Source organism: Aythya ferina, assembly GCF_964211825.1.
Source record: "Aythya ferina genome assembly, chromosome: 6".
Lineage (NCBI taxonomy): Eukaryota > Metazoa > Chordata > Aves > Anseriformes > Anatidae > Aythya > Aythya ferina.
The window spans coordinates 9,188,795-9,205,061 of NC_140303.1; the positions used below are offsets into that span (position 1 = coordinate 9,188,795).

General features: G+C 41.0%; 1 protein-coding gene across 1 annotated transcript; it reads right to left on the reverse strand.

The window, feature by feature from the left end:
• Positions 1-94: 94 nt before the first annotated feature.
• On the reverse strand, positions 95-16,247 carry ACADL (acyl-CoA dehydrogenase long chain). Its single transcript, XM_084524753.1, has 11 exons — positions 16,084-16,247; positions 13,934-14,095; positions 11,492-11,629; positions 10,914-11,078; positions 9,894-9,960; positions 8,658-8,822; positions 7,990-8,091; positions 6,614-6,727; positions 4,457-4,584; positions 2,147-2,233; positions 95-462 (listed from the first exon to the last, which is right to left on the reverse strand). The coding sequence occupies exons 1-11, from the start codon at positions 16,155-16,157 to the stop codon at positions 369-371; spliced, it is 1,296 nt and encodes a 431-aa protein (XP_084380879.1). The 5' UTR covers positions 16,158-16,247; the 3' UTR covers positions 95-368.
• Between the last annotated feature and the right edge of the window lie 20 nt (positions 16,248-16,267).

A 16,267-nucleotide genomic window follows, 5' to 3' on the forward strand; every position in this document is an offset into this window, starting at 1 on the left:
CCGCGCGAGGGGAGGGGCGGGGCCCCCCAGACGCTCCGCCCCCTTCCCCAGCGCGCGCGGGCGCGCCGGCGCGCCCGGAGCGAGGGAGGCGGGGTGTGCATAGAAAGGCTTTATTCGGGCAGCGGGGGTAAGGCACGGGGCGGCTGAGAGCGCGGGGCGATGCCGCTCAACGCAGGGCTTCGTGGTCGAAGCAAGGACTCCCCAGGAAGCTGCTCCTGCTGCCACCGCCCCTCTCCTCGAGGTTTTGTCTGCTTGAAGGAGCTGGCGTGCTAGGCGAATCTCTTCTACTTACATTCGGGTGGCTGAGGTTAAGCCATGTGTTAGTATAAAAGGGGGTGGGGAGGGGTTCTGAGGGGCAAGCGCCCGCCCTACTTGTCACTGACAATGTCCCTAGCAATGAGCTCCTTCATTATTTCGTTGGTGCCGCCGTAGATGGGTTGAACACGGGCGTCCACAAAAGCTCTGAGGACAGGGGAAAAAAAAAAAAGATTTAAATCAGCATTTCTCAGAATGTATATACAATAAAAAGAGAAATAGGAAAAACAGTGACTTTGAAAAGTGAGAAAGACAAAAGTTGGTACTTTTCTAAGGAGATTCACACACATCAAGGTGTTTTAAAGCTCTACAACACCAGACTCCTAACCACTTTTTCCCCCCTCGCTTCTTGTTCCCTCTTTCCCTCACATCCCCTGTGCATTAACTCCGCTCTGGCCACCAAAACCCCACTCACCCCCGCACCCGTCCTGATCGACAACAGCATGCCTGCATAACCTCTGGGAGCCAGGTGCCTCCTTGTTGTGAAAAAACAACTCCTGCAGAGCCAACCTGATAGTTATCATGGTAATTTGCTCTAATGCCCTGGCCTGTCTGATCCTGTCAACAGGACTGCTACCAGCGCTGTCAGTTCTTTCTTTCAGGTGGGCCTTAAACACCTTGGGAGGAAAAGTGCCAATTTTCTTCCCGTCAGCCTGGCTACACCTTTCTGCTGGTACCAGCTCCAGCTCCATGTGGGCCAGCAGCTGAAAAGCTGCACACAGCCAGATCATTTCCATCTCTGTGCTGGAACTGGCCCCAGGACATGCATGGCTGGTGACAGCACACGGGGTGACAGCGTGCTTTTCCATCCTAATTCTGCATCATTATACAGAGAGCGCAGCCCACTGAATCCCTGTAGATGATCCCTGATCCCTGTAGCTCAGTTGCTGAACTACAGGAATTGCCATCCCCATACAGACAGCCGCTGCACACACAGATAAGCAGCACTTCAAAGACACCCCGAGCAGGGCTTGCTGACCTCCCTATTTAATGAGATAGCATGCAGGACACTCGACAAAATATGTGAGCATTAAAAACACACATTAAACAGTCAGTTGAAAGTAACTCTTCATACTCTAAGTATATTTAGAATAACGAATCTAAACCTGCTCAGTTTAAAAAACAAACTCTAGGTATCTGCTTATAACAACTGGGGCTAACCCTTCTATTTTTCTTTTAACTTCAAGTTAACCCTTCTAACTTTTTTTTTTTTTTTTTTTTTTTAAAAACAGAAGCTCTACATATCCTGTTGTGGCAATGGAATGTAGAGAAATAAAAAAACGTCTTCCTAGAGAATGTAAGAAAATGGTAAAAACTCTGTAACTGTTCCAAAAAACATAAAGCCAGAAATTGGGAATGACAAATCTCTCTCTACATGCAAGCCCCTCAGCTTTATCATTTAAAAACGTACAAGAAGCTGAACATAACCACTCATGCTCTTGATTAGGCAACTTGTTATTTTACAGTATTAGGCAAACTTTAGGCTGACCAACCTTTTTTCCCCTTCATGCATATATATTTAATTCCAGATAAATTATGTACAGTAGCTCGTTTTCTTTTTTAAATACTTTTTTTCCTCCCTATTACTCCTACAAGGAGAACTTCTGTTTGTGAAAAACAGGCAATTGCTCAACAGGTTATGAATTATTTGGAGGATCAAAACAAAGCTTTCCTGCAGACATCTGGACAGAGGATTGCCTTTCAATAAACATGATGAAAAAGGAACAGTAAATCAGTACTAACACAAAACAACTGACAAGTAGATGTAAAAGTGCCTCATTTTACTTTGCTAGTAATCCTTCATCATTCGAGTCTGAAATCTTACACTTACTTTGCAATTGGATACTCCCACATGTACCCCCAGCCACCGTGCAGTTGCACACACTGAGTAGCTACGCTGTTCTGGAGATCAGACGACCTTAAATGATCAAAAAGAAATTGGTTGTTAGAAGGATGTATGCTGGGAAACATTACCAGAGACACAGAGAAGTTACCAAGACAAAAAGATAGCCAACTTCTTGGCTATATTTCATATAACTGATCTAAAGCGTTGGCCATTAAAATACTTTAGATTGTGAGGGCTATTTTCTTCCTGCGTGATGAGAAACACATACATTGAATTGAAAACCATTTAAGATCTCTTCCCCTTACAGAAGAGCTTTCAGAGAAGGAAAGCATTCAAGACAAACAAACCTGTTTACCTTTCTCACAGGCTAAGAGACTTCTTTTGTAAAGCAGGTTGGTATGTTCTCTCATCTTATCCTTCAGTTACATCATAAAATTTAAGAACACTGCAGGCTTTCTGCCCCCCACAACCAACATACCATGATGCTCTTTAAATGTAACCATTATTAGGGAATGCTTTATTTTCCCATAAATATTTTACAGCTTTAAATTTGCAAGAATACTTCAATTCTTAAACAGGATTGCTCACTGCAAAATACTCAATAATTATCTAAAATAGTTTTCTTAAAGCATTCAGTTTTGTAAGCCTTCCCTCTAGAACGTGAGGGATAACATGCCCTTTGAAGTCGATGTGCTGCATCTCTCAGTTTCTGGCACGCTACATACTTCATGTTATTTCAAACAATCAATGAAAATCAGACATAAGAACCCCTAGGATTTTAACTGCACTAGAAGTTCAAGCCAAAGTTAAATGACCTGGGGGAAAAAAAAAGTTTCAGAGTGATAACAGAAGTAAAGACGATGACCACTGGAGTCAATTGCTTTTCATGGAAGAATGTAAGAGGAGTCCTTTCTCTAAACCAACCCTCCAGCCAGGTTCTTACAGTTTATTATACCAATTTTAGACCTGCAACAGTGAGTTACTGCCAACTGCCTTTAAATGTATCTCCAAATTTAGCTATATAGTACAACTGGCCACCACAAAGTCTACAGACCTTTCACCAGGTATCAGGAGAGAGACACAAGCTACACTTCAAAATTCACCCAACCTCTAAATCAAGTCATTGACTGGGCAAAAGTTAATAAGCAAAATCAATGGGAGATAGTCCCATGGAATATTAGGGAATGAAGCAATTCTACTTTCAAGCAGTTTCTAGACCGTCTAAGAGCACTATGGAAAGGAGCCATGGGAACTCTAATAGGGAATGCTAATAGGGAATGGGGAAATCCACAACAAACTGCGGCACTAACACATGAGTGGATAGGGGAGTTTCAAATTCCTTGCTTTGGAAAAATCTGTTGAGGAAGTAAGTCTGCATCTGACCTGGCACTAGCTGTTTCTTCCTCCTCAGAACTGAATGAGTCTACTTACGTACCTGTTATTTCTAGGTAAACACTGCTAAGAATAGCATTCAAATAAAATCCTTACTTTCATAGTAGGTATTCTGACTATATTCCATCAACATTTTCTGCTTATTAACTCTACATTTACTTTTGAAGGTCTAGAACCTGTAAATCTCTATTTTCTATAACATTTTTTGTTAATGTCTGGCATGCTTTTTTCCTCTTATCTTTACAACCAAGATAAAACTACACAGATTACAAATTCACGTGCCTTATCTTAGATGCCCCTACTCATCCAGATTTCTCTGGTTAAGCCTAAGTTAACAGATAACACCATCAAATACAGGGAGCGGGAGGAGAAGTTCTGGCTAATAAAAGAAAGAACTGTTTAGTCTCAATTGCAGCACTGGCTGTAGCCAACTATTTCTTCCCAAAACCAGATAGCTTCAAAAAGTAGCTGGGCCAAACAACTATTGCTAAGTAATGCTAACTGAAAAGTATTCTGTATCATATGAGCTTCAAATTAACTTGTGATTAAGAAAAAAAGAAAAAAAAAAGTGTTATAGAAATACTTAACTTTTTCTAAATACCAATGAAATGCTCACATTTAATTGAGGCTGAGTCCTGATCTTAGTATTAATGGAAGCCTATTTTAAAAGCATGCTATGACTTTAAAATTGATTTGTTTTAGCAGCCCTGGTTTTCAACATAACTGACTGTTGTTGACTACTTGCTTTAAGTTAAAGCTAGTGGCCTCTACTAGAAACTGGCAATGTTATTAATCAGACAGTAATTTTATCTTTTGTTCAAATACGAGCAGTTCAGCGTTTTTATTATTAGACTCCCGTTAAGGTTATACAAGTAACATTTCCAGATTACTTCAACCACATACCAGTACTTCGCCATAGAAGCTGTGGAGGAGTCCAGGCGTTTATCTGCATGCAGCTGCAAACAGTTGTCCAAAAAGGCTCGTCCCACACAAATCTGTGTTTTCATTTCTGCCAACTTGTGCTGTACAGTCTTATTTTGGGAGTGGATGGATAAGGCAGAGGAAAGAAAGAGTAGAAGTAGTACTGTTTTTAAGCTACATTTGAAGTAGAACGGGAAGCATTTTCTAGAAGCATTCCTGTAAGATATCACTGTTTCAAAACAGTTCGGGCTCTTTATATTTAAATGTGGTTTGTTTTCAATACAATTACATCTTTACCAATCTTATTAGAGACATTTACTGCCCTTTAATCCTCCAGACCAACTCAAAACATGGCATTATGGAGAAAACCCTCCAAGAGCCTGAAAACAAGTTCCCAGACAGTACAGAGTTAAGAGGTAGTGGGAGCTGTTACTCTCTGCTCCCCCTTGTGGGAGCATGTACTTTCACTCTAGCTGTAACATTTATTTCATCATACATTGGATGCACTGTCTGAGCATTCAGTTTTTCAGAGTTTTTGCATATCTCTTGGCAATGCTTAAAGAAGTTTTTAGACCAACTATCAGAATTTTATCTGACATCGAGTTCTGCCACACTGGAAAAGACTTTCTAGATGGAAAAGGTAAAATCCATTGCTAAGGATACCTAAAATCCAGTAAGGCAAGTATGTCATCATCTTGGAGCAGTTCTGGTAGGAACTGGATCAAAACACCAAACAGGAACAGAAGTTTTGCCCGATCTCACTGTTCTAAACTTTTATAGAATAAGTCTCCTTGCTTCCCTAGACAATTATTATAACTGAGTCCTGCTACAGTACGGTATTAAAAAACAAAGAATCAGGCAAGTCAATGCTCTAATTAGAACAGATTTTTGATTCCATGCACATTTAAGTGCAAAAAGGAAACTGAAAAGGTATGCAAGAATGGATTTTTTTTTTTTTTGACTCAATTTTGGCCTCCTAGTGACTGGCAACAGTTTACCCTAGAAAAACGTTATTTTGGAGGTCTCTGAACTGTGAACTACTACAATTAGAAAGCATTCCACACCTACATAAACTTTAAAATACATTTATTGTGTTAAATCTGCTCCTTGCACATACTAAATTCCAGTATTTCTGAATACTCGGTTCAAAAAGAAATGAAGATCATGATTTCCTGAAAGATACCTCCCATTCCAGCACTTCTGAAGAGCTTAGTTCTGCTGCTATTCCCAGTAATTAGATATTTGATTTTGACAAAGAAAGACAGAATCAAAATATTCGAGTTCCAATTATCTCTGAAGCATATCAAAAGAAGCTAACATGCTCCAACAAGTAGTAGTCACTCCTATCCTACAGATGAAATACACAGGAGCTTGGTCTGTTTCAGCCTTAAAAGATGAAGTTTTCAGGAAAATTACATCAAATGTTGCTTTCCATGTTATTGGGCTTTCTGACAACAGCCAAATAGCGTAAGCATGCCTCAAAATACAATTTAATTTGCACTGTCAAAAGAGAGCTATACTCCAACAGTAAATCCAACAGTTTTATAATGCTATCACTTGAATACCCAGCTACCTGGTAGCTCAGGAATCTTGTTACTACACCCATAAAGCTGAATACAAACACCTTTGCAGGCACTCAGGCAGCAAGGTCACTGCTTGGGGACCCTGAGCATCACTCTCATGAAGATCATGTTGCTGCAGTGCATTATGTGCAGTTTTGCAGTACCTGCACATGCACCAAGCTCTTCTGCGGTCTGTAGGATTCCAGGCACATACAGGAATCCAAGCAGGTGTAATAAACCCTGTGATTAGGACCTCTGATGGTAAAATGCAAGACTAAATGCAAAAAATATTTTTACTTCATCACCAGCAAAAAGCCAGTATAGTTTCTACTGCATATTTCACTTCCAAAAGCAGTACTGCTGTAGGGTACCTTATTGACTTAAAATACACGCATTGCCTTTTAGTGGTTTTTAAAAACATTGGGCATGAAAGAATCAGCCACAGCCCAAGAGTGAAGCTCTGCAAGCAATCTTTTGGTAACAGTCCAGTGACTTTCACTTGCTCAACATTACACATATGAATGTATACAAATTCCATTGTGCATCTGGCTTTACAAGTCTTACAATTTAAACTCACCTGTAAGTGTGCAATCGTCTTCCCAAAGGCTTTTCTTTGCTTCACGTAATTCCTTGTCTCTTCAAACATGAATTCACAGCCGGCAAGAGCCATATCAGCAATTAACAGTCTCTCCTTTAGAAACACAAATTACAGAATCCAGGGGAATTAGTCCTACATTTCTGTGCAGACGCACACACGTAAATGCACAACTGGGAAACAGATGTTCAGTGATGTTCATTGAGAAAGGGGGGCAGAAGTCACACTAGGGATCAAGCCAGACACTACATTACTGAAATTAATGAGCGGGACAAACGTCTTGATGCTTGAAGTCCACTTTTAAGGCTTGTTGGTCATTTTGCTGACAGAACATCATCCCAGAAAAATAGCTACACGTCAACCATAGGACTCCGACTGACTGAAAGCTGCACATTGATTTATGCTTAATTATTAGTTTTCACAGCTCAGTTAAAAAATAATAAAAAAACACAAAAACAAAATACACTGTGTTTACCTATTTCAATAGGACAACCTTTGAAAAAAAACAACAAAAACCTACAAGAACACTGCCTGTTTTTCCTTCCTCTCATAACATGTTGAGAAACAAAGTACAGAATGATTACTTCTAGCACAGGTGAAGTCATCTTATGCATCCCATTGAATCTGTGAGTGCACTTTTTTTTAAAGCAGTACATTTCCTTTAATCAGGTTTCATATTTACTCACAGCATAAAATTAAATAAACATGATCTTTACCAGATGAGGCAAACAGTCAGTTTTGACAAAGCACAGTTGTGTTTTGAAAAAAAAAATCGCATTGCCTCTTTGTCCTCCCAAACCATTCCAAAGCTTCAGTAAGTCAAACTGTGTTATTTTCACTAGCAAGACATTTTGGTAACAACTTCTTTACTTTGCTATATGGATAAAGAAAAAAAAACTTGTATCTTTAATATGGTTCTGCAATTAGAAAAGCTAGAACAGCAACACTTGGTCTTTCATTAGAGAATGCCAAATTCATGAGAGCTCCAAGCTGTATGTAGTCTATTGAGCAAAATTCCATACTTCCATACTAGAAGCGTATGAGAAAACCGACATGTTCTTTAATATAATACCCTACGTGCAGGTTCTTCAATAACTGGGATTCAGAGCTCTGGCTTTGAGCTGGTGGGATGTCAAGACTGTTACTAATGCCCAAAGAACCAAACATTTATCCGTAGAAACTGTGTAACTCAGGTAAAAAGCAGTAGCATCAACAGGACGCTGTTTACAGACATCCCAATTCTGAGACAGATGTGGCTCTCCAAGATGAATCATCTCTAAGATTAAGGCAGATTCTTGCAATGACAAAAGTTGGGTCTCTGTATTCTTCCTAAAGACAAACACTTTCATTCCTCTTACCTGAGGGAGCTCTGCCATCAAATAATAGAAGCCTTTGTTTTCTTGTCCAAGCAAGGCACTTGCTGGCAACCGCACATCCTCGAAAAACAGCTCTGCTGTGTCCTAAGAGGATTTTAAGTGCAAGGGTTTTTAGTCTGACATTCTTATCTCTTCATTCCACTTTTTTTTTTTTGCACCCCATTTTTTCATGCTATTGCATTAAGTCATAGAAGAATTTAGGTTGGAAGGGTCCTCCTGAGGTCACCCATATCCTACTCAAGGCAGCTTCAGCAACGCAGACAGCTGAGGGCCTTATCCAGTTACACTTCCTGAAGCGCCAAAGTAGAAATTTCCTCAGTGTAACCTGTGTGCCTTGCTACCCTTTCACTCTTCTCCTCCATCTCTACAGACACTGTTTACAAAGCTAAAGACAGCAACATGATCCCATCCCATCCAAACTTCAGAGTGAAGAAATCCAGCTTTGTAACCTCTCCTTGAACATCATGTGCTTCAGACATCCATATGCAAACTCAGCATACATACTTTGGATGTATATTTTTTGTGCTCTAAAGCCCAAGAGTTAAGATAACACCACAGTTTCATTCTATCTTTATTTAGCTAGTGCCAGGAATTAACCAGTTTTAGAATTCCTCCAAGTCTACTGTGGGTTAGAGGTTGTATTAACTTACTTGAGCTTTCAGGCCAATCTTGTTCAGCTTGCGTCCTTTGATGAAACCTTTTGTTCCATTTTCCACCAGAAAAAGGCTGATTCCATGAGCAGGAGATCGGGCTTCTCGGTTTGTAACTGCAACCACAATCACTACATCACTCATCCAACCATTGGTGATGAATACCTGTATAAGGAAAAAAAAAAAACAAAACAAAAACTTGCTTTAGAACAAGGTCTGTCAAAGGGAAGGATTAGTTTGAGAGGTATGGTTAGGATCAGAATTGTGAAGTTAAAGAACACAAATCTGTTTCTTTTGTCTGTCCCGTGATAAAGACAGAAAGTGCTTTCAACTGTAGACATCAAATTAAGAGAGGTTCTCTTTTAAAGAAGATGAGTTAGCAAGGTATAAAATATAAACATTATTAATGGTTTCTATTAACAACTGCTTACTACAGTTCTGCAGAATTATCTATCCGCCTGCCATGACTCATCCTAACTCCACCAAAAGAAACGCAGTCTTGACTTCAACTACACAGAACAAGGGAGTATTTTTTTTAAATACCTACTGTAAAAGTTTGCTTGCATGCATTCTCACCACCTGAAATTCTGCTAAGGCCTTAAGTCTCTGTCAGTACTATGATTCCAACAGGGTTACAAAGTAAGAGGACAGAAAGATGAAGCTTTAAAAAAAACAAAAACAACCCTACCACACACCTGTTGAACCCACACTTCTATTTCAACACTTTACTTCTGCCCTCTTGCTTTCTTATTATGGGAACAAAAGATGAGGTTAATGCTGCCAGCTTTGTAACAGCTTGACAGCATACACTTGGAATCTAATGCAGTGGTTTTGTCTTTCTAATATGAGCAGCAGGTTCCTGAATAAAGATTCCACAGCTTGCATTTTAACAAGCCACTCAGGCCACAGAAGATTTCACATTGGTAACACATGTATTTTGTTGTTCAACCTCAGCACTGAGAAATAACCCTGGTTCTGATTACACTATGCAGGACTTCTTCCAGTTCAAGAAAAAAGAAAGTGTTTAGATATGATTTAAAAGCTACAAAACTACCTGCTCAAACCCTTCCATAAATTGGTCCATTAATTGCCAATAGCAAAAATATAAGTCTTACTAAAAAAACAACTGGAAAAAAAAGTGGAAGGACTAGGAGGAAACACTGATTCCAGTGTACATCCCTCACTGAGTGCATTCAACTACCAAAGGCTACAAGTGGCATAGGTCTGCTCACTTACCTTACTCCCGTTAAGAATCCAGTCACTTCCATCTTTTTTTGCATATGTTCGTACTCCTTGCAAATCACTAGAACGAAATTCAAAAGGTCCTTGAAGAAACCATTCCAGAAGTTGCAATTTGTCTCTTAAATTCTATCCAATATAAAAGTAGACTTCATACCATCCCTACATGCAATCAGTGAAAATGCACAGGATAATGGAACATGATGAAATGGTTTGGAGTGTAACAGAAACCAAAAGCCTACTGCACAAAGGGATGTAAATCTAGGCCACTGTACAGGAGCATGAGGTGGTTTTAATGTACTGGCTTTTGGGAGGTGGTAATAATCAAGAACTGACACCAATGTATCAGTAATGGGTCAGCCTCCCCTTATGCTGACATGCTTCAGAAGACAAATGCCAGACAAAAGGACACCTTCCGAGCAGGCTCAGTCCTAATGAGGAGGCTCTGCAAAAAAGCTGTTGGCAATGCCTACCAACTGGAGAAGTGTGACACCAAAAGGTTTTGCTCTTCACCTGTTCCTCTGCTTTGGAAACCGGCCTGATCAGCTGTGTCTACCCAAAACATGTGCTGTCTGCCCTTCAATAATGACAGCAAAGGAAGGACACTTCTGTTTTGAAAGGATTCAGAGGGGAAAAAAACAATACAACACCCTGTTTCAAAACAAATCTAATACCAAAGAAGTCAAGACTTCTTTGCTGATGTACGTGATTTTCTCCTTACTACATTTCATATTAAAATTATATTCACATGACAAGCAGATTATTAACTGTAAAATCATATTATAAAAGCAAATGCAAAGCATATTTGCCGATGGCAATACAATAAGGAAATGCTTTCTAAGCAAGAGTATTGAAATGACAAAGCTGTAATCTGTAAGTCTGAAGTCCTACCTATACTAGGTTGTTGTGTAGTTACTAAGATGACCATATAACCAGGATGTTTGTGAATTTTTTTCCACTGAGAAATCAGTAGACTGCACATAACATTATGACCATCTGTCTTTGTTTTTAGCTTACCTGCCAGCCCCAGGTTCTGTCATGGCAATGGCACCAATACACTTGCCTGCAGCCATTTCAGGGATAAAGCGCTTAATCTGTTCTTCAGAGCCATAGTTTGCAATGTAAGGCATGACTATATCTGAATGAAGGCTGAAGCCTGGGCCAGTGCAGTTAACGTACATCCTTGGAAAGTGGAGAAAAAAGCAAAACAGTTCAGGCAGAAATTTAAACAGTGAACTTGACAACTTTACAACATGGCCCCAACACTGAAAGAAAGCCCGACCCCACAGAAGTCTCATACATAACCTGAACACATGGCATTTGTACTGTTATTTATAGAATGTACGTTCACAGCCAAATTGTTGTATGACCTAGAAGACTAATGAAAGTGCTTCCCTTGGTCCTAGCAGTATAGCACAATGACATTTATTACTTAAACAATTATCTGGAATACTTAAAGCAGGAGGGACTTACATAGGTCTAAAGTATCCTTCTCATGAGAAACACTATTTTCTGTAACCATAGAGGAATTCTTATGACGAAAACAGGTTATTGATAACATGATTGAAACTGTTCCTGAAGTGTCTAGTACTTACTGTTCCTCCCAGACCACGGCAGAAGAGAGAATATCCGCTCCAATGCCTCCATGCTTTTCAGCAATAGCAACACCCAGCAAGCCCTGCTGTCCAGCTTTTTCCCAGAGCTCCCTGCTCACCTGGCCATCCTTCTCCCACCTGCAAACAGCACAAGAACAGAGTCATCCATTAAATTCCCCATGTGCTACCTCTCATTTGTCATGGCTGCCACTTCCCACTACAGCACCTGCAGCCAGGTTTCACTGCTCAGGAGAGAGACTTTCAGTCTCAGCAATACACAAGTGGGGTGCAGAGACAATTACAATTTCCCAGCTAAGAAGTGGTGGCTTAATAACAGGTTTTCCATCCTCCAAACCCACAAACGCCACTGGCATTCCACAGACATCACCTATATAACACGTCTGAACTCCTGTTTCCAATGTATAACCCAACATCTCTTTAAGCCTTGTTATGAAAGGCTGTGCTGCCTAGTGGTCTGAGCACTACACCAGGATTTAGGAGATTAAGCCACAACCATCTGGATAATTACTTATCTTCCAGACACTATTTTCCCCACATACAAAATGCATATAAACACATCAGTTTGTGAAAGATTTCAAATCCATCAGTGAGAACTGCTTTTAAAGAAAGACACATCAACACATTAGCAACCTAAAGAAAAAAAAAACAGTCTGTGTACTTTGCACTGTACTTTGGTAAATTAACACTGCACGGTGGTTTCAAGTCCACAAATAGATAGCTAAGGCTCATCTGCTGACAGTCTGCAGATTTAAAACTACAGGAATTACTTGTTCTCAGAAAAATAGTACCTTTTTACCAAGTTCGCCAACATATTAGGAAGTTGGATGGCTATTAATGGCACAGCTTTTTTTTTTTAAGTCACACTTTTGAAATAATATGGTAGATAAATTGGATGAGAGATTCTTCTGATGCACTCACATGTGTGTTAGAGCTATACCACAGTACTTTATCCACACTTAATAATGTATCTTATCCCATATACACTTAAGCTTATTCCCAGAGCTTTTGCTCCTGCGCTGGAAATCTTAAACAAATCCTGTTGACCATATTTGCTTTTTTTTTTTGTCCCCCCATTTTCGGGGCTATTCCTGTCTCTACCCTCACCCCTCACTAATGCTTCTTCTCACAACCATCCATGTTCATTGATGCCACACCAGTCTCTTCATGTTGGCTCAGCCAATTGGTATTCTGTGCTTGAAGCCTCCTCATTTACTTCAAAGGTGCAAGAACAAAATGGTTCAGAGGTCACTGAAGTGACGCAAGAACACAAGTCTGACTTGTTCCAATCTACCTAGGAAATAGTTGTCAGCAAGCTAGTACATAGATCGTAATTAACCTCACGCAGATCCAGTATCTGGCGCAGCTTTGTAAGCAGAAGTCATTCTAACAAAAGATGAAGGAAAATATCTGTTTTTGTGCACAGAATATGATTATGTAGTGGAAAATCCACTTTTTCATGACTTTGAGGTCCTGATTAGAGTTTAAAAAAACAAAACAAAACAAAAAAAAACCTGGCAACAATCCCGACATAAGCAGTTTCCTTTGCCTCCTGCTGTTCATTTCGGCCCTGGAGCCACAACACCTCACCCACTCAGTTGTGCCATCTTGATTGTATGTAGATACACTTTGCACTGCATCAAGAAATTTATCCTGCAGCATGACTGAAGAATAAACCCTTCGTTAGCCCCCCCATTGCTTCTACAGGCATGTTTTTCAGGTAAAGTAGAATTGCTCAAGACAGTACTGCAGCTTAACGCTTCAAAAAAACACGTTCTCAGTTCATTCCCTTCAAAAAAAAAAAAAAAAAAAAAGTTCTCAGTTCCTTCCCATCTCACCTCCCCCAGCTATAATATGCAACTAAAATAAAGGGGAAAAAAACTCCAGCTCCATTTCAGTGGAAGAATGACACCTCTACTGTGTAGAAGAGAGCACGCACACTTCCACAGAAGCAAAAAACATGCAAATTTAAACCACAATATTTTGTGCAATTTTCTGGGTAATGCATACTCCAGCTTGCCATCCTGCAAGGACCATATCTCCAATATCCATTGCACTAATCCAGACACAATGTTAATGCTTTTTGGATGACAACATGGTAACTGTCTCCTTAACTTTACCATCAAAACACCAGTGTCAGAGTTAATAGGGATACTTTGGCTGAAACTCTACAGACTGCATTTGTCCTGCTTAAATGCCTAAAATGATAATGGCAGCTCAGTATTCTGTGAATTTTGATTGTGTGCAACTCATCCACACATAAATTTTATAGGCAGGTTTGTTTTAACCAAGTCAATTTGAAAATAGAAGGTAAAAGAAAACAAATACCCTGTTTATTTTGTCATATTAAGTAACACCCAAAAAAGCATATTTGGAATAAAAGCAAACTATTTGGCAAACGAGAATGTTTGAAAGGTATCTTACTCTGCATGAAAAGGCAGCACTTCTTCCTGAAAGAATTTCCTGGCACTCTCCCTGAAGATATCATGATCGGATGTGAAGATCCTCCGAGTTCCTATATCGGTTAAACTTTTAGCTGAAGAGGGTTCTTGGCGCTTTGTGCCATGCTGTTCAGCGTGTGCAGGGCTAAAAAAGAAAAGCGAATACCCGTTTGAACAGTTATCCCTATTTACGCAACCCTTTTACAAAAAAGGAAACATCTGCCTGCTAAACTTAGTTCATATCACAAGTCTAACCTGCTATTACATCCAAAGGATACTTGCAATAAATACCGTACTTTGTTGGGCTTTGAGACAGCAAAGACTCAGCAAGAACATTTTGTCCTTAACACTTCAAATAAATTAAAAACAATAAGAATACATACATAAGTAAGGGGATAAATATTTTCATCCTCAGAGATGCTAAAAATCACCACCTCCTCATCCCCCCATGACACAACCCCAAAAAGCAATTCAGTTCAACTTCAATAACAAACTTTTTGAAGGAGCAAAGGTTTTTTTGTGGGTTGTGATCCTTCACAACCTGTTCTTTACTGTTATATTCCTGTTATTTACTTCATCTCATACACAGTCCCCGAAGCCCCAGAACTTGGGATCCATAATGGCAAAAAATTTAAACTCTCCAAAATAAAAGTACAACGTGGATTCGCACACTCTTACAGCTGTATTAGACCCTGCATTATCATCAACTTCTGCAAAGTTTTAACTTTGAAAATAATACTAACATCCCCTAGCTTTTATTATTTTTGCATACATTAAAAGGTTAGCACAGGACTGTTAATCATCACACAACTCTTAACACCAACATCTGCAAAAATAAGGTTCTTTTATTATTAAAAAAAAAAAAAAAAAAAAAAAAGGAAAACTGAAACAGCGATAGATTTCAGTAGTGGAAACCACATGAGGAAAGCATAAATGAAGTCAGTAAGGTTTAAAACTTTTCCAGGAGCTTACAGTGTAAAGGACATACCACTTTATGGCTGAAGTGAGATTTCATTTCTAACCTTTGTGTGTTGGATTCTTTGACTTGCTTTTACTTTATTGCCACAAGACAGCAGAAATTATACCCACAGAGCTGAGCTACATTATAATGGAAAAGAGATTCTCCAATCCTGTCCCAAACTATGCAGTACCACAACCTGCTTGCTGTGTTTTCAGACTCAGGCTTCCCATGCTAGGTATACTACAGACTTCCCCAAAAAGCTGCAGCTTATTTTTAAAGCTACTTATGACAACACCGAGCTACATTTAAGATGGCTCTTTTGGCTCTTTTGTTGACTCAGGGCGCACAGCCCACTTGGCACGCAGACGAGGGCTCTTCTACCACCTTCCACCGCCCCACGGTGGCACAGCTCAAAATTCAGAGGCCACCCAAGGCCACCAGGGCCCTGCTGCTCCCCCTAAAATCTCTCCTGCAGCAGGTCAGCATGTCTCACAAGGGCAAGGACGCGTCCTCCCTGTCACCTGCTGTCACCACCGGGACTCCGTGTCCCTGAGCGTGACCAGAAGTGGAGCAAAGGTCAGCCTCAGCCCTGCCAGCGCACTCCCAAAGCCGCTGGGGCCAGGATGCTCGGGGGGCTCGCCCGGATCCTGACAGCCCTCCTGCGAGTGGAGCACCAACATACGCATACAGATAGGCACCTGTAGATGTATATATACACATTTATATAGCTAGAGACTTGTACCTGTGCCTAAAAGTTTCCTGCTGCATGAGCACATGCCTATAACCCCTCAAGATACATACAGGATACATACAGACATGAACACTGCTCACACGTATGAACACATACACGTACATAGATGGGCACACACACTGTGAGTAACCCCACAAACACTTACACACCCACCCCCACACAGAAAGAACACACACATTTGTGCCTAAACATGCACGTTGTACATCAGTCTAGCCATCTGTGCCCCCACATAACGCCCAACGAACAGACACCCCCTTCTCTCAGCGCCTCCCCAATGGGCTCCTTCCCCCTCCCAGCCCCAAACACTGCCACCCGGACACCCCCCCACACACCCCCCACCCGTCCACGCCACCCCCCGCACCTCGAAGCTCCCTCAGGGCCCCCGGGGCCGTGCCCACTCCGCGGCCCGGCGCCCCCCTACCTGGCCTGGGCAGAGAAGGGCCGGGGGCCGGCGGCCCGCAGGAGCCCACGCAGGCGGAGCAGCCGCGCCGCCATTTTGCGCCGGGGCGTGGCGGTGAGGCAGCGCCGGGCCCCCGCCGCCGATCGCGGCTGCTAGGGCGCCTCCCCGGGGGTTGATTTTATATTTCCATGCAGAATATATAATC

Bases quoted from the DNA above. Each gene is read 5' to 3' on its own strand.
- ACADL (XM_084524753.1), bottom strand. From the start codon at position 16,157: ATGGCGGCGCGGCTGCTCCGCCTGCGTGGGCTCCTGCGGGCCGCCGGC. The intron at 9,961-10,913 runs GTAAGCTAAAAA...ATTTCGTTCTAG, and splicing joins ACAGAACCTGGGGCTGGCAG to TGATTTGCAAGGAGTACGAA. The intron at 2,234-4,456 runs GTATGTGGTTGA...TGATCATTTAAG, and splicing joins GCTTCTATGGCGAAGTACTG to GTCGTCTGATCTCCAGAACA.